This window comes from Cnephaeus nilssonii, assembly GCF_951640355.1.
Source record: "Cnephaeus nilssonii genome assembly, chromosome: 22".
Classification (NCBI taxonomy): Eukaryota; Metazoa; Chordata; class Mammalia; order Chiroptera; family Vespertilionidae; genus Cnephaeus; species Cnephaeus nilssonii.
The window spans coordinates 22,099,793-22,125,226 of NC_137093.1; the positions used below are offsets into that span (position 1 = coordinate 22,099,793).

The window sequence follows — 25,434 nt, forward strand, 5'->3', positions numbered from 1 at the left end:
GGCAGGGAGAGACCTTTTGTGAGGATTTAAAAAAATAAATTATGAAAGAATACCAGTTGATTTTTTTTTTCCTGCAAATGATTCTTTTATTGCTATATTACACAGCAGATACAAAAGGTGCCTTTACCAAGTACATAAATCAGCAGTTATTATGGCATAAACTACTACTTTAACTTAGGTTTTTGCAAAAAGAAGCTGTTTTGTAAATAACTTAAAACTAGAAATAAGATTATTTGGCCGCTACTTAACACCTGATAATTTACAAAACGAGGAAGTCAGCTTTAAGTCGGGTTAAGGGACTCTGCACGGTATCATTTACAACCTTGGCTCACACCTTGGCCTCTGACCAACAGTCTGCTTACAACGTGTTCCAAGGAGGAGCCCTTCCGTGCCCGGCCTCTCTCTTTAACAGGCAGATTTCAAAGAGGAGCAGTAGTTACTCAAAGCTACAGGTGTGCAGTGCAGTTTAAGGTCACACGATTGGGTATTGGTTCCACCAGCCTCGGGTAACACAGGTATGTACGCTCGTTTCTACATCAAAGCCAGGCTCTGCCACGGAATCGGGAGGGAGCAGCAGTGAATGGATGGACCAGACGCTTCCAGCTGCCCCTCACCCGCCGGCCATGACCTTGGAGAACCTTCACAGTAGGTGCTATCCGTAACGAGAGTCCGAGTCCTCTGGATGCGAGCTGGGCCTGGCGGGAGCATGGCCTCTTGAGCTTTTAGCTGACACCGAGGCATCGTCTAGAAATGTCCGCCTGCTCGCCCCCACCGGAGGAAGTGCGGGTCTTAGACTTACCTCAGGTGGCCTTTTGGGGAGGTCTGATTCCAGATCTTCTCTCTGAAGAGTCCATACGAATTTGGTATCCTTTTTCTTTTTTTTAAAATACAAAAATCTCGCTAAAACACATACTCCTGTGCCATCAAAATGCCTTCGGCCTGGTCTGTGTTCATGAGACTTACCTGAAGAGGGAAGAGCATGCTCACCGTAGTGTCTCTGTGTAAGGCTGCTGGGAACAAATACGTTTAGAATATGGACCTATAACAGAATGACAACACTAGGTGTCAGCTGTAGATCTATGTTTAAAAAATAACTTAGACTTCTTTTTGTGGAAAAGCCTGGCCTTGGATGGTCACTGAATCTAACCCTTCACTTTATGAGGAGGAAACAGGTCCATGGAGACGGCAGCCCCGGGGTCAGTGCCTTTCCTTCGGGGTCAGGCTCTCCAATCCAGGCAGGGCCCCACCTGGAAGTCTTACGAGCTCCGCACGAGCAATAAATAAATAGATGAGAATAACCGTCCACACTGGGTCTCTGTGTGAGAAAGGTGTCTTCTACAGAGCAGAGGGGTCGCAGGTGAGCCCACGCCGCTCAGGTCTGGCAGTTCACGTGGGTTTGTAACCCCGCCCAGTCCCATACTGAAGGTAAAAGCAACAAGTAAGAGCCGGTCACGAGCACCGACAAGGTCGTGAACGGGTTCCCCGAGGGGCAGATTTGGCAGATGAGCTTTCGCTAGGTACAAAGGATCGGAAGGCTAGAAAAAGACGTACAAAAAGGGAAGGCGGGTGTTCTGTAGGCATCCCTTCACTGTCCTTTAGCCAGCCACTGAGAAACCTGGGAGAGAGCTTTTCAAAAAGTGTTGCTACGGCTCTTAGAGAAAGTGCATTTTCCAGAATGGACATGCCACAAAAGCAACCGGAAGTGAAAGGCACTTTTTCTTCTAAATTGTTGCCTTCAATAATTTCACGAACTCTTGTCAACCATGTTTAGATGGGCCTGCTTATTAAAAATAAAAGATCTGTGCTGAGACCTCAGAGGATTTGACAAAGTTAACGCCCCTCTGAGAACACCTAGCATATCAGAATATAAAAACGATGTCTCCCAGAGTCTGATTTCTTTTAATCACCTGTATCAGGTGAGCACACAGATGCTCTAGACACACGAGTGCTCTGCTGACAGGACGAGGACAGCTTCCGGTGCGCACTAGAGCGGCTCAGGGCGGTCTGGTTTGCCCTGGGGCCACCTGCTCCCCGGGGAACCTGCTCTTAGACCACACCAGGAGGCGGGAGGACTCTCGTGGGGCTGCCTGCACACACGCGCGGCCTGGCTTCGTCCTTTTCCTGACGGTGTGGACAGTGCCATCAGGTCTAGCTCTGGGGCCGGGCACAGTCACTCTTCAGACTTGTACTCCCGACTCTGGTGCATCTTGGAAAGAACGCGCTCGTAGAACAGCAGGTAGGCGCTGGAGGACAGGACCTCCTGCAGGCTGGCCTTGCGGACGGTGTCGTCGGAAATCCACAGCCACTGGTTGCTGGTTGAGAGAGGGTTCTTGGCCGAAGGTGGGGACCGTCGGTAAGTCACGAAGTGTCCGGAGTGCATGTCTCCATGGTGGACGACAACCGCCATCAGCCGGAAGAGGTACGTGGAGGAGCTGACCGGTAGGACAAATGCCAGTGGTTTACAAAAGCAAAAAGTAAAACAATCCTAGATATTCAACGATAAGAGGCTGATACAATGGTACGTCCATATAAGTGAATGCTACACAGCCATTAAAATACAGGCCTATCTTTACTGGTACGATGTCCGTTCTATGAGCGTATGTATAAGTGCGCGCACACACATTACAGGGTGGAAGACATTAAGGATTTAACTGGTGATCTAGGTAGTAGCCCAAGATATTAAAAATTTTCTGCTTTATACTTTTTCTACATACATTCATACATGTATGCACACATACACATAACATATTTAAATTTTATAATTCTTATATTTATAGTGACTTCCATTTTGGACAAAAATAAACAGGAATGCATAATAGTGAAGTTCCACCTTAAAATGAAAGACAGCCATCTCCACACTGTTATTCACTTCGTGAGGAGCTAATTTTGGAAATCCCAGAAAACCAGCAGCCTCCACGGAATGAAGGCTGCCTCCAAAGAGCGGCTCACCTGTAGTCCGGAACCACCGGGAGGGGGAAGGGCATTGGGGCTGGCAGGGTGGGCAACAAAGACGGGGAGCAGGCACCATTCATAAAAATTTGGGTTTTGGGGCCCCCTGGCTGATTCAGAACTGCAAGAGAAAAAGGTCCGAGGCAGTTAAGATTAGCAATGGGTGTGGGTAAGCAAAACAGGGTTTTGATCACGCTGAAATGTAACTACCCAATAATGCTACAAAGAAAATACTAATATTTCTTTTTGTTACTGTCAAGCTTCCTGCCTTTTTGTCCCTGTTTTCATCACCAACAGGAAAAGCACCCGGAGCTCCCGGTACCCTGTTCACTTTGAGACTTTGTCAATGGCTGCCTGCTTACGGGCCCGGGTCAGAATTCAGCAGCAGCTACGTTACTGGCATTTTGACCTACACCAACCTTGACATGCTCAACATTTGGGATGGGTAATTATTTGTTGTGGGGGCTGCCCTGTGCACTGCAGGAAATCTAACGTCGTCTCTGGCCTCTACCACTGCATACCTGTGACACCCCTCTCAGCCAGAAACGTCACCAGCCACGGCCCAATGTCCCCTGGAAGGCAAAATCCTTGTTTCGAATCACGGACCTAAACCTTCTCTCGCCTTTCATTGTCAGCTTCTAAGGAATACCAACATGTAACAGTGTTAACACATGCTCATGGGAGTAGATAAAATAATTGAGGAGATATTTACATCTCGTTTCCTCTCAAGTGTCACATGGGAGGGGCTTTAAGTACAAGGAGTTCACTGTTGGCCTCTTTAACCATGGCCACCACGCTGTGACCATGAGCAGATCTGCACTCACACCCGGGAAGACGGCCGGGACTTGAGTGGGAGCAGCATGAGGTGGTGGTTCAGGCTTGGAGCACTTAACATCGGTGGGTTTCCTCCTCTCTAACTCTAAAGCTCTCAACAGATGATATCAGATGCATTTGTAACACTGCCCAACACTGCCTTCTAGTGCCCGTTGTCTGCGGTTTGCCTGGGGACCAATCATTTAACCTCTTGACGCCTTGATTTTCTCCTCAGTGAGACTGAGGGTAATAATAGTGACCTGCTTCACTGGGACCCCATTCAACGAAGGACCTCAAGTGAGGCCAGTAACAGAATTAGATAATAAGTCGTTCAGTACAGGAGATGATCAACCCCAATGAGATGTACAGTGATCTCTACCCAGGACATTTCTTCCCCACATTTTCTGTATAATTGAGATGACTGTGCTAGGGAAGAAAATAGAAGAAATTCACTGGGCCCTGGCTGGTGTGGCTCAGTTGGTTGGTTGGGCATCGTCCCCTGCACCAAAAGATCACAGGTTCCACTCTCAGTCAAAGCATATGCCCAGGCTGCAGGCTTGATCCCCAGTGGGGGGGCCAGTAGGCGGGCAACTGATCAATGTTTCTCACATCAATGTTTCTCTCTCTCCCTCTCCCTTTCTCTCCCTCTCTAAATAAATAAATAAGTAAATAATCAATAAAAACATTTAGAAAAAAGAAAAAGCCTGACCGGCATGGCTCAGTGGTTGAGCGTCGACCTATGAACCAGAAGGTCATGGTTTAATTCCTGGTCAGGGCACATGCACAGGTTGTGGGCTCCATCAACAGTGTGGGGCGTGTAGGAGGCAGCCAATCAATGATTCCCTCTCATCATTGATGTTTCCATTGCTCTCTCCCTCTCCCTTCCTCTCTGAAATCAATAAAAATTTATTTAAAATAAAAAGAAGAAGAAATTCACTGGAATGATATGTGAACCAATTATTACTTAGTCAAAAGACCAAACAGAAATCTTAAGCTTTTCTTCCTATATTTTTTCAACTGTGATCGTTTTTATTTATTTATTCATTTATTTACTTTTTAAATACTGGGTGTGGAGGAGGCAGCTGATCAATGATTCTTTCTCATCACTGATGTTTCTATCTCTCTCTTCCTCTCTGAAATCAATTAAAACCAACAACAACAAAAACTATACCTCTCATTACTATATAATTTTAACTTCCTTTAAGAAACCTTACCCCTCCAGCCCCAAACCTGCTGTTTTTAAGAATTTCAGCAACTACTGGACAAGCCTGCAAGGCAGAAAGGCCCCAGAAGCTAGTGATGCCAAACTCCTTCTCTCTGCGCTGCAGGCTCCCGCTGCCTTCGCTCCTCGGGCACATACCTGATTTGGGGGCTGCCGGCCCGTCCTGCAGTTCCAGCGCAGGCCCTGCCTTCTCCTTCAGTTTAGGACTGTGTTGACCAGGTTTGTGTCCAAGGAGGTGGTACTTGTAGATGTCCATCATCAGGAACTCGTTGAACTGCACATGCTCGTGCCGCTTCAGGGGCGTGCCGTGGCTGGACCAGCTCAGCCGCTGCAGGTGGATGCACAAACACTGAGGGAGCTGCAGGTGGGAGAAAGCGGAAGTGCTGAGTGTTGGGAGCGGGCCCCCAAGAGGCCTCGAAAGCAGGGCCAACAAGGTGTGTGGTGTGGGCTCACCTTCCCTAGTTTTAACTGCTTAACGAAAGTGGTCCTCTGGTGTTCCACCTTCTCCCCATTCAGCGTCCCTTTGGCTTCAATCTGGAATAAAAGAAACAACATCCATCGGCTGAAATTCTTGAAAGGACATCTCTGGAGAACTTCCCATCAGGTTGGTGTTTATGCCTGCACTCAACTGGCACTTTACTACCTGCTGAAATGAACTCAGCTGCCCAATTACTTGTGGGTTTTCAGTGTTTTATTTCTTTTTTTTTTTTTTAAATATATTTTATTGATTTTTTACAGAGAGGAAGGGAGAGGGATAGAGAGTTAGAAACATCGATCAGCTGCCTCCTGCACACCCCCTACTGGGGATGTGCCCGCAACCAAGGTACATGCCCTTGACTGGAATCGAACCTGGGACCTTTCAGTCTGCAGGCCGACGCTCTATCCACTGAGCCAAACCGGTTAGGGCAAGTGTTTTATTTCTTAAGTACCAGCGACCGTGGAGGCAGGAGAAAGAAAGAAGCTCTGACACTGGCATTTAACCTGTTCTGTTGTGTCTTTAAAAATTCTGTCCCACAGAGTCCCTCTTAATTCAGTTGCTTAGGGAGTTAGGCAGGTGGCACAGGTAAGGCGGGTGTGAGACAAGTGGGAATGGAGGGGACTGTAGCGAGTCGGAGAGGGCATGCCCAATCTCAAAGCCTGGTATCAAACTTCTTCTTTGAATAGTTGGTGGCTAAAACAAAACTCATCAGGGAGAGAGACTTGCTCCAGGGGCTGCCAGGTGCCCAACCTGAGGTGGAAATGGCAGTGGCGGGAAGGACCCTCGGGGAATAGTCAGAAGAGCTCCGGGCCAATGGTGTGAGAGGCGCCGTATCGGGGCACACGGACCACGGGGGAGATGACACTCGGGGCTGAAGGCCTACCTTTGTGCAGTTGTCACATACAACATCCCGCACTGATTCTGATGAGATGAAGTGGTGAAGGCAGTGGTCTAGGGTCAGGGGATGACCCTACAGCACAAGAAGAAAACGCTTTGTCACAATTCAAAGGGGAGCTACTGACCCGGTGAACAGATGGCATCACGAGTCCCAGAGCTTTCTTTGTGCTCATGGAGGCAAAAAAAAGCATCACAGACACAACTGGCTGCCTTCTGAACCAACATGGAGCTCACAGCACCCTAGACTGGCTACCGTGATGGAGTCAAGGGTATGAGGACATAATGCTGCAGACAATTATGGACTCCCACACTGTCTTAGATATTTTTGAATTTGAGATTAATATGTGTGTGTATGTATTTTAAAAAGCCAAAATTTCTGCAGCAAGAGACAAACCGTCCACCTCCTCTCCCCCCAAATCGGGCCATGGTACTACACATTCAAACTAAGACGGGTTCAGCCAACCACAGGTCTGAGGAACACATGGCCCCTGAGCTACACAAAACGCCTCAAAGCCCGTTCAGACTCAAATGTCTCCGAAGCAGACCCCAAAGGAACCACAGGTCAGTACATACCCAGGTGGCAGCTGGAATACTTAGTGAAAGGCTATCAAAGGTATCGAATCGAACGGGACTCTGAAACAAATATTGCAGAAAATCCAGAAAGGGCTGAAGTTCAGTTCAAAACTTTATAGATGGGAAAATACATGCTTATTGAAGTTTAATATTTAGAAGTTCAACACTAACATAATGAAACATAATGTACTTACCTAGAAGCAAATTCTACTGAAAACAACCTTGTAAACATGAAATACAATAATACCAAACAGCTTGGAAACACTAAGATGACATGGCAGACCCAGAAATTTTGGGATTTTATCCTAAGGAAATAACCATGGACATAACTACAAAGATGATCATCACAGCATTATTGATAACAGCAAAATGTGATCATCGAAATTTCTATGGAATGATTAAATAAATTCTATCATGTCCATGGAGTGGAGTGGAATACTACATTAAAAGTAGAGTAGTATAAGAATGTGTGATTATGTGGAAAGATGTGTGTTTTATTATTAATTGCAAAAAAAAAATGCTAAAATAGGGTAAGAGTTCCTACATTTGGTGATGGCAGAGTAGCTTGATTAGACGAACTCTCCTTGAGATAACAATTGTAGAATCTGGACCCAAACAAAACAAAAATATATGAATGACTGGAAAGCTAGCAAAAGCAGGCAGAAATTGAAGAGAAGTCATGTCTTGGAAAAATAGGAGCTCCATGGGTGAGATTTGCATTGTGTGGCTTTTTGTCTGAAGGTCTCCCTAAAACAATGTACAAATTTGGTGAAAAACATAGATGCACAGATTCAAGAAATGCAGCAAACTCTAAACAAATACAAAGAAAACTATGTTTATGTACTGAGAGGGCAAACTAATGAAACCCCAAAAATGAAGAGGAAATCTTGTAAGCAGCCAGAGAAAAAGTGACACTTTCTATACAAAGGGATGAAATGACTGATGCTGACTCTGCATTAGAAAAAATGCATGTCAGAAGACAACAATGCCTATAAAGGGATTTATTTAAAATAAACCAAATGAAACTGAAACAACAGCAACCCCAAATTCTATACCCAGCAAAACTATTCTTAAAAAAAACAAAAGGCAAAACGAAAAACATTTTCATACAAATTAAGTGAAACTGTTGCCAATAGATCTGCAAGAAATGTTGAAGGAATCCTTTTAGGCTGAATGGAAAAACCATCAAATGAACTTGGGTACACAGAAAGGGCTGAAGAAAACTGAAAACAGCAAATGTAAAACTGTTTTCTTTTTTTTTTCTTTTAAACATATTTAACTGTCTAAAGCAAAAAGTATGACAGTATTATGGGATCTGTGATGTATGTAGATGAAACATATATGACAAAAATAACACACAAAGGATGCGGGGCTAGAACTATATTTTTATAAATTTCCTGTATTTCACATGCAATATAATATTAACTCTAAATGGTTAAAATTGCATGATTTCATCATAACCTGCCCCCCCCCCCCAAATTTAAAAAGTACAGCTAAAAGCCAACAGAGAAATTACAACAAAATACTAAAAAGTATTCTAAGGAATTTACAACAAAATTTCTGAAATCAATAAATGAGTTTTTACAAGAACACAAGATAGAGGGTCAATATACAATTATATTTCCATATATTAAAAAAATATTTTAAAATCCCATTTATAATAGTATCAAAATACAAATAAAATGCAATGATCAATGGGAAAGTTATAGATTAAAAGATATTTAAGACAATGAATTTTAAGTTATGGACCTTTTTTTAATCCTCACCCATTATTGATTTTAGAGAGAAAGGAAGGCAGAGGGGAGGGGAGAGAGAAAGAGAAATGGGGAGTAACTGCCATAATAGATCCAGGTTTTTTTGGGGGGGTGGTTGATAATGAAAATATCCTAAAATTGTTTGAGGTGATAGTTGTACAATTCTCTATTTCTGTATTTACTTGGAAAATTTCCAATTAAAAAAGTATTTTAAAACTTCAAAAGAAAAAACAAAACAACAGTCCTACCATCAGTATAGACCCAAACTCAGGACCTGAATTCTTGCAACCCACAGAGGGTCTGTGGCTCTCGGTGCAGAAGATGCCGCCTGAAGATCAGTGAACATGTTAGTACTGACCACAGCAGGGCAGTCTGTCCACTAAGGGCTCAGGCAATCACAACGGCATATACCAAGGTTAGTCCACACTCCTCTTCTGACCCTTCATGAATCTTAACTTAAAAGAAGACATCGCGAGAAAATATAAAGCACTGGCGTTGTATTTACCTGGTGTTCACAGTGTTTGCAGACCATGTTACTAGTAAGTCTCCCATGAAAAGGATGCTGAGATTTCCAGTGATTGGACGTGGGATGAGGTGCCCCTGCAACACAAAACATCTTTGGATCTGCCACCTCTGGTACCAACCTCAAAATCCACCCTCCTTTTTATTTATTGATTTTTATTGATTATTATTATTTTTAATATGCTTAATTGATTTCAGAGAAGAAGGGAGAGGGAGAGATAGAAACATCAATGATGAAAGAGAATCACTGATCGGCTGTCTCCTGCACACCTCCTATTGGGGATCGAGCCCGAAACCCAGGCATGTGCCCTGACCAGGAATCAAACTGTGACAGCTTTGCCCCGCCGGTGTGGCTCAGTGGTCGAGCATCAACCTATGAACCAGAGGTCACACGTTCGATCCCAATCCCGGTCAGGGAACATGCCCAGGTTGCAGGCTCGATCCCCAGTGTGGGACTTGCAGGAAGCAGCCGATCAATGATTCTCTCTCATCATTGATTTTTCTATCCCTCTCTCCCTCTCCCTTCCTTTCTGAAATCAATAAAAACATATTCTAAAAAATCTGTGACCTCCTGGTTCATAGGTTGATGCTCAACCACTTGAGCCACACCAGCAGGGCTACCCTCCTTTTCAGTATGTGGTAGCAATTCTCTCCTTAGAAAAAAATACCCCTGAAAATTAAATTAAAAATAGCTTTTCTTATTGATGTACATAAAAAAGACAAGCCATTCCCTTCACAGGAGAACTTCTACAGGTCCTTAAATGTGGTTTCTGTATAATGGGTACAGCCACATTTTAGAAAGGAATTTGTGTTTAGTGACGTCTTTTCATAAACATATGCTTAAAATGTTTGAGATGTCAACAGGATACCATAAGTGAACATTCCATAAAGATAAACTTTTGAAATACCATCAGAAGAAGCAAGTTCTGAAAGACACTTTTTAAAAACAGAATGGGGGCAAGTGGAATAAACACAGTGTGGTGTGCTCGTTAGACACACAGGCCCTAGAGTATGGCTGCCCTGGGCTTACTAGCTAAATCATATCATCTCTACAAGCTTCAGTTTGCTGGCAATGGGGATAATTATTGTCCCATTATCACCAATATCATCTACTTTATAGAGTAGTTGTGAGACTTTAATGGGATAGTACACTGCCTGGCTCCAAAGATAATCGTGTGGGTTTTTAAAAATATATATATATTTCTATTGATTTCAGAGATGGAGGGAGAGGGAGACAGAAACATCAATGATGAGAGAGAATCATTGATCAGCTGCCTCCACATGCCCCCTACTGGGGATCAAGCCCACAACCCAGGGATGATCCCAAAGGTAATCGTTCTTATAGCTACTAATGCACAAATAATTGATGTCTTTATTTTTTTATATATAAGTTTAAGTCTTAAGAAAACAACGATTTCCTTCTAAGGAGGACTGTGATCATTTGTAGTAAGCTGGCCAAGGTAGAAATGCTGAGAACATGAGTTTCAGCTTACTAAGTTCCTCACAGGATCACTTCAGGAAGGTAAAAAGAGCCTGGCTCGGTGGTTGAGCGTCAACCTGCGAACCAGGAGGTCACGGTTTGATTCCCTGTTGGGGTACAAGCCAGGACTGCAGGCTCGATCCTCTGTAGGGGGCGTGCAGGAGGCAGCTGATCAATGATTCTCTCTCATCATTGATGTTTCTATCTCTCCCTCTCCCTTTCTCTCTGAAGTCAATAAAAATACATTCTTTTTAAAAAAAGAAGGTAAAAATAAAACCCTCACTTGAAGTTGAAATGAGTCTATTTGGAAGAAACTGAGCAGGCTAAGATGGGAAGGAATTATTCAAGATGTTCACAGAGGGAACCATTTAAAGCTGTTTCCAAAACACAAATTCCTTTGGGAGTACACACAGTTCAAGCTGGATTAGATGTCACCAGAAAAAAAATGTAAATGAGCAAATGGTTGTCATATCTAGAAAGTACCCATCTTATGTGTTGCAGTTCAATGGACAATGACTACCTCTTGTGCGGCAGGTTATTTGTGTGGGAGTGACTTCCGGCTGCTGCTGTAAGGGAAAGAAAAACAGACTGGAGACCCTAGTGCAACCCTTTTATTCCCCTCAGCCCACTCCCAACCTCACAAGCTTCTGTGCTGACTGCACCACGAAACCAACTTTTCACAAAGGTTTCTAAAAGCAGCCTGGATCACGCTCTCTGGTTGGTTACTGTGCCTATTCCTTCATCAAATGCAATCAAAACACTTTTCCTCTCTCGGGAACATTACCCCCCTTGACCAGTTAACTTTCATAATGTTTCAGGGAAATGAAGACTCACTTAGCATTCCCAGGGCTCTGTGTTCCCCTGTATAAAAAAGGGGGGCGGGAAATGCATTTTTTCCTTTTTCAAGCCAACACAAATTGCAGCCATGAATCATTGTGAAGTCTTCCAAGTCACTACCTGCAAAGACCCTCTCCCCGCCCCACCCCCACTGCCGATGGTTACTGAGTCTGACTTGTGAGTTTAAAGTTGTACAAAGATTATACTCGTGGTCCCTACACCTGTTAAACATGCACGAACCACATTAAATGCATTGGAAATCTTCATGGTTTACCTCCAGGGAATGCACATCAAACAAATGTGTGACCCGGGGCTGGCGGTCGCGCTCATCTTCCAATGACGAGGTGATGACGTGGAATAGCTCGTGAGCATCCTGCCAAAGGGCAAAGCATTCTTCAGAGAGGCCCGAGGAGGCCGGGGCAGCATCAGCACCACCCCCGTGTGGTCCACTGGGCAGCCCCCTCCAGCTAACGTGGGCAGGATTTGCTGTCCACCTTCTCAGGGCCCGGCTCCTTCAACGGAAACAGTTCCACCCTGGCCATTTTCACAATGAAGACCCTCCCCAGACGGAGAGCTCACTAGTGGGAAGGAGTCTCTAAGTAAACCTGTTTTGAATGTTGTGTTCACCTGCTCTTCAAAGGAAGAGATCTGCCATCGGTACATCCTTAAGACGTCCAACAGGCAGCTTGCATCCAAGACCTCATCATCAGTAACTTCTTGGCAGGACAGAGCTGGAAACAAAAATTGTAACATAATCATTAAATTCATCAGCGTAACAACTAACCAGAAGACCTGCACAGCACAACATACCAAAGCTAATTAAGAATTTGAGAACTGTAAAATTCACCTTGGAGTCATATCTCTTTCTTCATTCTTCCTTGTAACCTTAGTACACTATGAGGCGCTTGGTGTTTGTTGAATGAATGTAACTTTTCATAAGGCTGCAGCATTTAAATAAAGCAATTGCTTTTTAGTTACTTACTTGAATTATCCTCAACATAAATTTATTGTTGCAAGATTCTTACTGAATAAAATGATTTTAATTCGCAGCTCTCAGGGGACCCTTAACCACTCACCTCGTCCAACCCCACATTCAGTGCTTAATTCCTCTCCCATGGCCATAAGGCCTTCACTTGTATTTGTCTGCATGTGAGTTTCTGATTATCACAGCAAAGCATCAAGCTACACGTAGCAGCTCAAATGTGTCCGCTGAGTTGTTTACTTTTTAATCCTAAATAGAATCAAACCTAATAAACAAAAATAAAAGTATGATGGGCTTGCAGGCCAGAAGGGAGTGGCACGAAATATTCAAAGTGATGAAAAGCAAAGACCTACGATGAAGATTACCCAGCAAGGCTATCATTTAGCATAGAAGGAGATAAAGAGTTTCCCAGACAAGAAAAAGCAAAAGGAGTTAATCAAACTAGTATTACAAGAAATGTTAAAGGGACTTAGAAGGAGGAGGAGGAGAAATAAAGATATGAATAAAAAGGCAATACTGACATACCTATCAAAAATTACTGTAAGTGAAAATGAATTAAATGTGCCAATCAAAAGACATAGGGTAGCTGAATGGATAGGAAAACAAGACACATAAATATACTGCCTACAAGAGACCCACTCCAGATAGAAAGACACATACAGACTGAAAGTAAAGGGATGGAAAAAGATATTCCATGCAAATAGAAACAAACAAACAAACAAACAAAAGCAGAGGTGGTAATACTTACATCAGACAAAACAGACTTTAAAACAAAGGTTATTAACAAGAGACAAAGAAGGACCCAGCAATTCCACTTCTGGGTACTTATCCGGAGAAACCCAAAACACTAAGTTAAAAAGACACATGCCTCCCTATGCTCACCGCTGCAGTATTTACAATAGCCAAGCTATGGAAGCCACCTCAGTGTCCACGGATGGACGAATGGATAGAGAAGTTGCACACACTGGTATTTTGGTTATTAACCCCTAGTCAGAGCTGTTGTTTGCAAGTATCTTCTCCTACTCACTTGTGACCAGTTTCTTTTGCTGTGCAAAAGTTTGATGTATTATTTAGTTTGATATACTACCCTAAAAATTTGAAAACATTTATTCGCAAAGATATACAGGGGAGGGCAAAAGTAGGTTTACAGTTGTTTGTATGGAAATAATACAAGTAGATAATACAGTAATTGATCAATAATGATACAAGAATAAGTTCACAACTCCTAACCTACTTTTGCCCACCCCTGTCTGCAAAATGGAGTCTTACTCCACCATAAAAAAAGCATGGAATCTTGCCACTTGTGACAACATGCATGGACCTAGAGGGTATTATGCTAAGTAAAATAAGTCAAACAGAGAAAGACAAATATGATATGATTTCACTTATATGTAGAATCTAAAACACAAAGGAACAAACTCAGAGAGAACAAACTGATGGTTTCCAGGTGGGAGAGGGGTTGGGAGGTTGGATGAAAAATATAAAAGGATTAAAATTACGAATTGGTAGTTACAAAATAGTCATGGGGATGTAAAGTACAGCACAGGAAATACAGTCAATAATATCATAATAACTATGTGTGGCATCCGGGGTACTAGACTTACTAGGGTAAGTTTCAGAAACGTCTGACCACTATGCTGTACACCTGAAATTAATATATCGTATTTTTGTTGTTGTTAATCCTTACCCGAGGATATTTTCCATTGATTTTTAGGGCGAGTGGAAGAGAGAGGGAAAGACAGAGAAACATCAATGTGAAAGAAACACATTGGTTGCCTCCTGAATGCGCCCTGACCAGGGCCTGGACAAGGGAGGAGCCTGCAACCACAGTACATGCCCTTGACCGGAATCAAACCCGGGACCCTTTGGTCTGCTGGCCGACGCTCTACCCACTGAGCAAAACTGGCTAGGGCTTACCATATTCTGTATTCTGCTCTTTTAAACTTAATATTATAGCTTATACCCTCTCCCAAATTAGGAAAAAACAAGACTTCATAAAGATGATTCTAAATGGCTCTGTACTACTCATGGATTGCTTAATCATTCTACCATGGGACACGCATACTCTCTCCTTTTCCCCCTTTATAAGGTGTTGGAGATCTTTGTGCATACACCAGCAACTCCCAAATTGCGTTCTGTTGAATGCCCTCAGGATGTTAACAGATGTCAATGTGGTGGGTAGGAGGAGGGACAGTTCTGCAGTCAAATGGTGGTTTAAAAATGAAGTTAGAGCCCGGCCTGCATGGCTCAATGGTTGAGCATCAACCTATGAACCAGGAGGTCATGGTTCGATTCCCCATCAGGGCATATGCCTGGGTTGTGGGCTCAATCCCCAATGTGGAGTGTGCAGGGGCAGCCCATCAATGATTCTCTCTCATCATGGTGTTTCTATCTCTCTCTTCCTTTCCCTTTCTCTCTGAAATCAACAAAAAAATATATATTTTAAAAATCAAGTTAGATAAGTGACTTTTTTAAAAAAACATATTTTATTGATTTTTTACAGAGAGGAAGGGAGAGGGATAGAGAGCCAGAAACATCGATGAGAGAGAAACATCAATCAGCTGCCGCCTGCACACCCCCTACTGGGGGTGTGCCCGCAACCAAGGTACATGCCCTTGACCAGAATCGAACCTGGGACCCTTGAGTCCGCAGGCTGATGCTCTATCCACTGAGCCAAACCGGTTTTGGCGATAAGTGACTTCTTAAAATCCCATGTATACCATGAGTCTCCGGGCTCAGGGCCAGGGTCCAGCCATTCCCGCACTCTCCCACCCCCACTCAGGCTGGTGGAAATCACAGTCTACATTTCTAACTGTTTCCTTAAGCCAGGTTTCCAGACAAGGCACTGCTAAGGCCAATGGTGCGGAACATTCGGCAAGCCATGACGGTGCAGTTCCAAACCGCTTCCCTGAAAGTTCCCCTCCCTCCCAACAGTGTGTAGGAACATGTCATCCAACAGCTGGTCATGACCGTGGAGTCGTTTTTCAATCCTTGTTGACAGGCAAAAAAAAAAAAAACCCACCACCCAGGGTGCCTCGCTGTTATTTCATGTCAGTTAAGATGCATCTTTGAGCCCTAACTGGTTTGGCTCAGTGGTTAGAGCGTTGGCCTGCGGACTGAAGGGTCCCAGGTTTGATTCCGGTCAAGGGCATGTACCTTGGCTGCGGGTACATCCCCAGTGGGGAGTGTGCAGGAGGCAGCTGACTGATGTTTCTCTCTCATCGATGTTTCTAACTCTCTATCCCTCTCCCTTCCTCTCTGTAAAAAAATCAATAAAAATATATATATATATATTTTTTAAAAGATGCATATTTGAGTGTCAGATACACTTTTTATCTATTGAAATACAATTTGCATTATTTTTCTTCCTTCCTAGGCTAACATAGTTAAAAAACACACACACTTTAATGTTTTTGAAATCAGAGTATTCGATAATCAAAATGATTATGTCACAATGGGTTTTCTTCTTCCCTAGAAATCTGTTACTAAGCTGATCATTTTTAGAATAGGTGGTAATATATTAGATTTGATTTTTAAAGCAGCTGTTTGTATCTACTGGGCTCTTAGTGGTTTTTCCCATAATGACCGGTATGATCTTTTCCTACACAGAGGCTATTAACCCTCTGCCTATCATCCGAGCTGCTGCTTTTTGAAAATGCACACAGTCCCCCTTCAGTTCCCAGCTAGCTACCTTTCAGGAGGTGCAACAGTGTCAAGGATAAATACTGGTGTGGGGGGGGCTCCTTCTGATCCCCGGTGTACTGCGTGGTGAACTCTTCCAGCCACCTGATGAAGGCGGGGCAGGCAGACAAGCCTTGCAGCAGGGAGTTCATGAAGCAGGTGTTCCCCAAGTTGACGAGGCCAGGCACGAGCCCTAGAAGTGGGGCGGGGAAGAGAACAGCACATCACATTGGACCCACTCTCCCATTCGTGGCCCAGAGTTCCTGCACCGTGGCCTTGGATTTGAAATCTGAACGTGAGAAAGTTCTCATCCACAGAGATCCGGAGCCAGGCATTCTGTCCAGGCTGAGCCCTGTCCATGCACTGCTCCTTCGGGTCCCCGTCTGTCTGTGTTACTTTTGAAACCCACCATAGCGTCTGATACAGTTTGGTTAACACTGAATGTACAAAACCCCATAGTAACATCTCCCTTTCCCTCCCTCATTCTCTCTCTCCTTTGATAAAAAAAAGCAATGTTTCTCAGCACAGAAGAAAACAATTGTTCTGTTGTTGCTCCTGGGACAATGATTGTGTTCTTATAATCAGTGGGAAAGACACTATAGCAATTCCGATCAGTCTTTCTGCAAAGAGACTGACAAAATCTGGCACACTTCCCTTTGCTGCTGACATTTTAAAAAACCCAACTTTTTATTATGAAAGTTCTCAAACATGCACAAAAGAAGAGAGGATATATAATGAATTCTAATAACCATCCTCAGATTTAACGAAGATCAACATTTTGCTACATCTATTCGCACCCCCCCTCAAAGCTGACTTTTAATCAATCAACAGAAGTAGAACAACATTTACAAAAGGGCACATTTTTACAAAAAAAGGAAATAGACGTTTGTGTTAATGAAGAAACTTGAAACATTTACTAGTGACTACCAGCTAGTCAGTGAAACCCCAAATGCGTCATATAATTAGTCAGTTCTACTACTAAAAAACATAATTGCCATATTAATGAGAACACTAGGCAATGAAGCCACTTTTACTGCAGGGTATAAAATCTGGAGCATGTAAATACTATTTTGATCTCAGCTACTGGTGATACTAGGGACTCTCTCTTACAACTACCAACATTTTCCTAATGTCATCACTGGTATAATGCAAAAAAAAAACACCACTTCTGTTTAAAAGAAAGTACTGTTCAAAAACTGAAGATACAAAAGAACCAAAAATGGTCTCCCTTTTTGTACTGTTTTGGGGGTAATAAGGGTTTGGGTCAAGTCTATAGACCATGGTGCCAAGTCGAAGTCTTACCTTTTCTACGCTTCTTTCTTTCTGTGATGGGACCCCAAATAACATATATTCCTGCTGCAAGAGCAGCGGCGAGTCCACCTATAACACCCCAGTTCTTCATGACTTTATACCTAAGAAAGAAAATCAGTTTACTGTCTTCCCTCATCACAAACACATTCTGTGTGTATACAGATATATGAAGAAATGACATTCCCTCAAAATAATCCACTGGCTCCTGGCTGGTGTGGCTCAGTGGTTGAGCATCAACCTATGAACCAGGAGGTCATGGGTCGATTCTCAGTCTGGGCTGCACGCTCCATCTCCAGTAGGAGGCGTGCAAGAGGCAGCCGATCTATGATTCTCTGTCATCACTGATGTTTCCATCTCTTTCTCTCCCTCCCTCTTCCCCTTCTCTCTGAAATCAATATTAATAATAATAATAATAATAATAACCCACTGGCCCACCAAATACCTAACTTTCAAATTAAAGTAACATATAGCATAGGATAATGTCTTGAAAATCAGCACATTTAGACATTAGGATTTAAAACCTAAGTCAGACCACAACCTGCCAAAAGCCCCATCTCACTGAGAGGAGAAGCCAGGGTTTTCCTCCTCTGCCCTCACCCCCCCCCACAATCTGCCCGTCACACCCCCTCAGGGCCTTTGCACTGCTGCCCCCTCCCCCTAAGCTCCTCCCCCAGACCCCTGCGTGGCTCACTCCTTCCCTTCCCCTCCACGTCTGACTATTAGAAGCTGCACTCCTGGCCCCTTTTACCCAGTCTGATTTTTTCTTGTCACCTTCTAACATAAAATTCACTTATTCACTATGTTTACTGTCTGTCTCTCTGAGATGGAATGCTAAGTCCTGAGGGCAGGGACCTTTGTCTATTTAGTCACTGACACATCCCGAGTGCCTAGATCAGTGGTCAGAAAACGAGCCGCATGCGGCTCTTTGGCCCCTTGAGTGTGGCTCTTCCACAAAATACCACGTGCAGGCGCGCACGTACAGGGCGATTGAAACTTCGTGGCCCAAGCGCAGAAGTCGGTTTCCGGCTCTCAGAAGAAATTTCAATCGTTGTACCGTTGATATTTGGCTCTGTTGACTAATGAGTTTGTCGACCACTGGCCTAGATCATTCTTGGCAGATAGTAGGTTCTCAAAAACATCCACTGAATAGTTGTGTATTAGAGAAAACATAGAAATGGGTGTATCATTTGGAGTACTAATGGAGAGGGGGCATCCAATAGTAAATAAGATCTGTTAAGTATTTATTAAAGATTCTTAATTTCAGGTTTGTCTTGGACACTTAAGTTCTTTTACTACACATATAGAAATTTCACCAATTTAAGACTGTTTTTATACAAAGTTATGCATTTCCACTGAATAAAGCAAACCATATATGTATATACATATATGTGCAATATACACTTGTGTGTATATACATATATATATGTATATAAATATTAGGTATGTATGTTATGTGTATAATATATCTTTATTCTAATATCTGAAGCATGTAAATATTGTTTTGATCTCAGCTACTGGTGATACTAGGGATTCTATCTTACAACGACCTACATTTGACTACTGTATAACGGATATGATGCAGAACTGATAACTGAATTTCAAAATAACTATCTGTCTCCCCACGCAGTCAGTGGTGCAGAGAACTTGGTTAAGAAAGTGGAATCACATTAATCTGGTCCAACTCTGGCTCTGCTATTCCCTAAGGCAGTGGTCGGCAAACCGCTCGAGCCACATGCGGCTCTTTGGCCCCTTGAGTGTGGCTCTTCCACAAAATACCACGGCCTGGGCGAGTCTATTTTGAAGAAGTGGTATTAGAAGAAGTTTAAGTTTAAAAAATTGGACTCTCAAAAGAAATTTCAATCGTTGTACTGTTGATATTTGGCTCTGTTGACTAATGAGTTTGCCGACCACTGCCCTAAGGCATCATTTTACCTTCTAAACTTCCGCTTCCTAATCTGTAAAATGGGGACACTCATGAGCCCTCCTACCTCACGGGCTTCTGGTGAGGAAAACACAGGCGTGAATGCACAGGGTACATAGTAAGGGTAAATGTCACCTGCTAGGATAATGATTATAACCTTAGTTTATTTATGAAAGTTATTCTTGCCCTAGCCGGTTTGACTCAGTAGATAGAGCGTCGGCCTGCAAACTGAAAGGTTCCAGGTTCGATTCCAGTCAAGGGCACATGCCCAGGTTGTGGGCTCGATCCCCAGTGGGGGGCTTGCAGGAGGCAATGGACCCATGATTCTCTCTCATCATGGATGTTTCTGTCTCTCTCTCCCTCTTCCTTCCTCTCTGAAATCAATAAAAATATATTTTTTTTAAAAAGAAAGTTATTCTTAAAGTTTCTTAAGGCACCGCTGTGCTGACTTTTACACAACAGGAGTATTCACAAAGTGCCTGGGAAGATGAAAAAGGACTGGCATTGAAATGGTAAAGCGCTTACTCATAGGCTGCCAAATCCGCTTTCCAAACACTAACGTTTCCGAGTGCGTGCTCTGTGTCGGGCACCGTGATCATCTCAGCTCATCCCCAAAACAATCCCACGGAGCGGGGTCCCATTACCGCCTCCTTTTTTACAGATGAGGAAACGAAGAGATGCAGCCAACTTGGTCAAAGAGGGTGAGGCCGTGTGGCTCTGAACTTCGGCCTGTCAGGCTGCCAACCCTGTGCTTGACACCACAGAGCTCATGAGGGAAACTGAAGGACAGCAGAGTGTCGAAGGGGTGGGACAGAGAACTTGCCCGTGTGCTTAGCAGGGCGGGCAGGCAGGGCATGGACTAAAAAACCTCTGGAGATGTCATTGCTCTGCAAAATGACAGCATGAGGAGAGTATGGGCCCTGGGAGTGGAAAGCTCTGGCTTCTCCCCCCAGGTCGGCTGCAGGGCCATGGGCAAGGCCCCCTCAAGACACGTTTCCCATCTACAGAAGGGGGGCACCGCAGAGCCAGCGATGGCTCCCGGCCGGCGATTGTAAGCTCTTTAGACCTGCTCCAGTTCCAGAGGCAGGAAGCTGACCTGAACAACAGGTCTCAGTCATTCAGGGACAGGACTGAGGGTGCAGGGCTCAGCTCTGCAGCCTGGAGCCCGTGGAGGGTGGATAAGAGGAGGGAAATAGGGGGTCTGAAAAGGGGGGCAATACTGACGGGGGGGGGGTGCTGGCAGGGCCTTAGCGGGACTGGGAGCTTTAATAGGTAAAGGGGTCCTGACTGGTTTAGGGACCCCCTTGCAAGACAATTAGTGACTAATAAGACTGGGGACCCAGACAGAATAGGCGATCCCGGGCCTAACTAGGACGGGGAGTGACAGGAATGGGGGATGGGGCGGGGGTCGCGCTAGCCTGCACCCCGCATTTTACAGGATTGGAACCATGCAGGGCTGGAGAGCATGACAAGGCTGGGGAACCCTGGCAGGCCAGGGCCTGACATGGCTGGGAACCCATAAGGATTGGGGGGGATCCTGAAAGGATTAAGGGGACCTGGAAGGCCTGAGAGGCACCGAGAGGACGAGGGGCATTGAGAATCTGAAGCCTTGACAAGCCCGCGGGTTTCTAGAAGTTCTGGGGTCAGTGACAGGCCTGGAGGAGGCACTGGCATGCTGGGGTGGGGCACTGATAAAATCTGGGGGCGCTAGTAGAACTGGGGGGTGCAGACAGAATTGGCGTTGCCGAGGCCCCGGAGGCCCGTCGCCCCGCCCGCCTCGAGGCCTGAGCCTCCAACCCCGCAGGACGCAGAAGCCTCTAGAATGCTCGCTCCGGCCCGGGGACCCTGACTAGGACGTGAAAAGGCTTCCAGAGGCCCGAGCTGGGGACTCTGGACCCGGCCGCTCCGGCCGCCCCGCCCCCCAAAGCTCACCTGACGGCCGCCCCAGTCCGCAGGAAGCGCTGGATGGCCCTGTCGGCCGCGCTCATCGCCTCCCGGGCCCGGGAGCTCAGCATCGCGGCCGCGCGGAAGGCCCGCCGCCGCCCCCGCCCCCGCCGCCCCCGCCACTACCGCCGCTGACGGACAGAAGTCTCCGAGGGCTCCTGAGGCGGCGGAACCCGCGGTTAAAGTCCCAGCTCTTCAGGGGAAGGGATACCGAAGGACCGGCTCCCGAGAGGACCGGAAACAGCCGCCCCCGGAGAGGAAAAGCCGACGGACCACATCCTGTTTTTATTTTTTCCCCGGGTAGCAATGGGCCCTGGCGTCGGTTCCTAAAGGAAGCCCTGCGGCGGGAGAGAACGCTTTGTTTTCAGGTTTTGCCAGGGCTCCGTTCATAAACACAAATGCCCCTGTTCCAGGAGGGAGCCTGTGTCATTTTCATCTTTTTTTGGTGTGCAGAGGGCGGCCCCTCCCGAAAGCGGAGTCTGGCCTGGGGCAGCATGTTGTTATGGTGCTCAGAGTTGTTAAGGTCGCAGAGGAAGGGCCTTGAATGATCCTGTGGCCCATCTCTGACGGCATCAATAAGAGAAACCGAGGCCTTTAATAATAACCGCCACACTTGCTTTTTAGATGCATTGCTAAGCATGTCACATGCATTATTCACTCACATGCCGTCTTCACACCAACCTTAACATGATCTGCATTTTACATCCCAGGAAACGCAAGAACTTTAGAGAAGTAATGTCTTTTGACACAGCTTGTAATTGATGGAAACAAGATCGGCCGTCAAGAATAGCGCTTTTCAATAGAAATACAATGCAGGCCACATTTTAAATTTTCTAGTAGCTACATTAAGTAAAAGAAACAACAACAGATGAAATGAAAAATTCTTTTACTTGACCCAATATGTCCAAAATATTGCCAATTCTACGTAAAAATTATTAGAGATATTGTACATTTGTGTGTGTGTTAAGTACATTTCAATTTGGACCAGCCGCGATAGCCACACGTGGCCAGTGGCTACCATATTGGACAACACAACTTAGAACTCATTCGAGCCAGAGAGAATTTGCCCTCTCTATTAATCACTTCCCCCAACTCCAAATCAAACAATTGCAACTGTTTTAGTAAAGAAATCAATGCTTTAGGCTCAGTGATTCTCTTAAGTTTTTGGTCTGATTACCCCTTGGTATGCTTATAGATTATTAGAGCTTTTGTTTATGTGGGTTATAACTATATGTATAGTATTAGAAATTAAAATAAAGAAATAACTATTGGGGTTTTTTTTAAGTGAAGTACAATATATAGTAAAAGTCACCTAGTTTTAGTGTATAGTTCTATGAATTTTTGGCAAATGCAGTCATGTAACTATTACCACAATCACCATATAGAATCACCACCACCCCAAATAATCCCCTGTCCCATTTAGTCAACTCCTCCACCCACCCTGAGTCTGGAAAATCACTTATCAAGCCTGAGAAAAAAATTTAAGCCCAATAATACCAAAGCATACATTCCATTAGACATCAGAGCCATGACCTCATCGAATTTTGTGTAGCTTCTGGAAAATTCCAGGGTACAACCATGAGTGAATGGGAGTGGGAAAGGCAAATAATATGTTACCATGAAAATAGTTTTTACTTCAATAACCACCTGAAGGGGGTTCCAAGAAGGGGTTCTGCAAATATACTTGCAGAACCTCTACTTTAAATGGTTTTGAAAAATTGATTTTTAGAGAGAGAGGAAGGGAGAGGAATAGAGCTATGGAAACATTGATGAGGGAGAAATTTAATTGATCAGCTGCCTCCTGCATGCCCCCTACTAGGGATTAAGCCCGCAACCCAGACTTGTGCCCTGACCAGGAATCAAACTGGTGACCTCTTGTTTCCTGGGTCGACGCTCAACCACTGAGTCACACCGCCAGGAGAGAACCCCTACTTTAGCCTCTTGAGTGAATACCTTACCATCCTATCCACAGATCTACTTAGAACTCTACATTGCAGACTAGTTTAAATAACATAGAGTATCCACAGCCAATCAACTCACAAGTATTTTTGAGCACTTTGCATGCCTTATCTCGATTTAATTCTTGCAACAGCCACATGAGTAATAACAGTACTTTGCATTCATGAAGTGAATATCTCCTCCAGTCTGGCCCTTGCTGCTCCTCTAACCAGTAGGGGTATGGCTGTCCTTAACTAACCGATGTTCTTATTATTAAGGATATATTACTAATGATGGCAATAATGCCGCAGCCAGGAACCAGCAGGGCCTGCTCTAACATCTATCCGCAGATCAAGGGTGTGCAGCACCAAGGGCGAGCACACAGACACGATTTAGAGCAGGCGTCCTCAAACTACGGCCCGCGGGCCACCATGCGGGTGTTTTTGCCGTTTTGTTTTTTTACTTCAAAATAAGATATGTGCAGTGTGCATAGGAATTTGTTCATAGTTTTTTTTTAAACTATAGTCTGGCCCTCCAACGGTCTGAGGGACAGTGAACTGACCCCCTGTTTAAAAAGTTTGAGGACCCCTGATTTAGAGTCTTAGAGCTCTTTCAGCTGCTGGGATGATTCTGCGGGCAAATGGTTTATTCAGGACCCTCAGCTCCTGAGGGTTAAACACCAAAAGCAGCATTTTCCCAGCTGCCCTCATGTGTACTAAGTTGGACCTCTCCCTTTCACACCATGGAGTAGGGCCCTTGTAATGCAATTTTTATATCTATGTTTAGAGACTCCTCATCTCCTTTCCATAGATATATTAGTGTTCTCTTTATTTTTTTAATTTAAAACTCAAATCTGATTCAGAAGTCTTCTTCCTGGCCCCAGGGGAGTGAGTGTCCTAGGGAGAGAGAAGGATCGCTCTGTATTCCTTCTTCACTCCCTCTTCTGCTCTCCTGTGTGTCAGCAGGAAGAGCTCAGAAACTGTGATCAGGGTGTGACACAAAGTCACAAGAAAGATCTAGAATTCAATTAAGTATCTTTTTAATATGTTTTAATATATTTTTATTGATTTCAGAGAGGAAGGGAGAGGGAGGGGGAGAGGGAGATAGAAACATCAATGATAAGAGATAATCATCGATCGGCTGCCTCCTGCATGCCCCACACTGGGGATCGAGCCTGCAACCCAGGTATGTGCCTTGACCGGGAATGCAACTGGTGGCCCTCCTGGTCCATGGGTCGACGCACAACCACTGAGCCACACCGGCTGGGCATCTTTTTAATATTTAAAAAAGTTATCATTGTTCTATATTTTCCTCCAGATAGGTAGGAATCAAAATAATAGGGATATGGAGAGCTTCCAGGCTAGCAAAGACATCCACATCAGGAGGGTGACACCCCAACTCCATGGGGGCAGAGCCTCCTGCACACTCAGGACCCTCCCCGATCTCATCCTATGTATCTCTTTACCTGGCTGTTCATCTGTGTCCTTTATCATGTCCTTTAATTAAATGGTACATGTAATTAACTGGTAAATTACATTAAGTTAATTAAAGGATATGATAAAGGATACAGATGCTTCCCTGTAGTGTTCCCTAAGTATTTCCCTGAGTTTTAGGGAAGTTTCCCTGAACAACTCCAGCAAATTAATCAAACTTGAGGAGAAAATCATGGAACCTCCAATTTGTAGCCAAATCAGACAGAAGTTGTGAGTCACCTGAGGACCTACGGCTGGACATTGGCATCTGAAGTGGGTGGGAGCTGTCTTGTGAAACTAAGCCCGTGATCGATTGGATATGACATTATCTCCAGGTAGATAGTATCAGAACGGACTTAAATTGTAGAACACCCAGCCTGGCCGGTGTGGCTCAGTGGTTGAGTGTCAACCTATGACCCAAGAGATCACGGTTCGATTCCCGGTCAGGGCACATGCCTGGGTTATGGGTAGGGGGCATGCAGGAGGCAACCAGTCGATGTTTCTCTCTCCCTCTCCTTTCCTCTCTGAAATCAATAAAATATATACACTGAGTGGCCAGATTATTATGATCTCTGAATGTATAATAATCTGGCCACTCAATGTATGTGTGTGTGTGTGTGTGTGTGTGTGTGTGTGTGTGTGTGTATTAGAGGCCTGGTG

At 44.6% G+C, this 25,434-nt stretch overlaps 1 protein-coding gene across 2 annotated transcripts; it reads right to left on the minus strand.

Moving 5' to 3' along the window:
- Positions 1 to 74: 74 nt before the first annotated feature.
- USP30 (ubiquitin specific peptidase 30) lies at positions 75 to 21,460 on the minus strand. Of its 2 annotated transcripts, none has more exons than XM_079762751.1 (13): positions 21,353 to 21,460; positions 17,491 to 17,600; positions 16,199 to 16,381; positions 12,153 to 12,256; positions 11,800 to 11,898; positions 11,209 to 11,251; positions 9,192 to 9,286; positions 6,933 to 6,992; positions 6,346 to 6,432; positions 5,438 to 5,518; positions 5,123 to 5,342; positions 2,950 to 3,070; positions 75 to 2,432 (listed from the first exon to the last, which is right to left on the minus strand). In XM_079762751.1, exons 1-13 carry the CDS (start codon positions 21,433 to 21,435, stop codon positions 2,171 to 2,173), a joined length of 1,548 nt encoding a protein of 515 aa, XP_079618877.1. In that variant the 5' UTR covers positions 21,436 to 21,460; the 3' UTR covers positions 75 to 2,170. The 2 variants fall into 2 exon arrangements, with proteins under 2 accessions (XP_079618877.1, XP_079618876.1); XM_079762750.1 differs by having other exon boundaries at positions 11,209 to 11,254.
- Between the last annotated feature and the right edge of the window lie 3,974 nt (positions 21,461 to 25,434).

Excerpts from the sequence above, each read along its gene's own strand:
- USP30 (XM_079762750.1), bottom strand. The coding sequence starts at position 21,435 with ATGCTGAGCTCCCGGGCCCGGGAGGCGATGAGCGCGGCCGACAGGGCC. Across the intron at positions 11,255-11,799 it reads TTGATGTGCATTCCCTGGAG|CAGCAGCCGGAAGTCACTCC; the intron begins GTAAACCATGAA and ends TTTCCCTTACAG. Across the intron at positions 3,071-5,122 it reads GCCGGCAGCCCCCAAATCAG|TTCTGAATCAGCCAGGGGGC; the intron begins GTATGTGCCCGA and ends TTTCTCTTGCAG.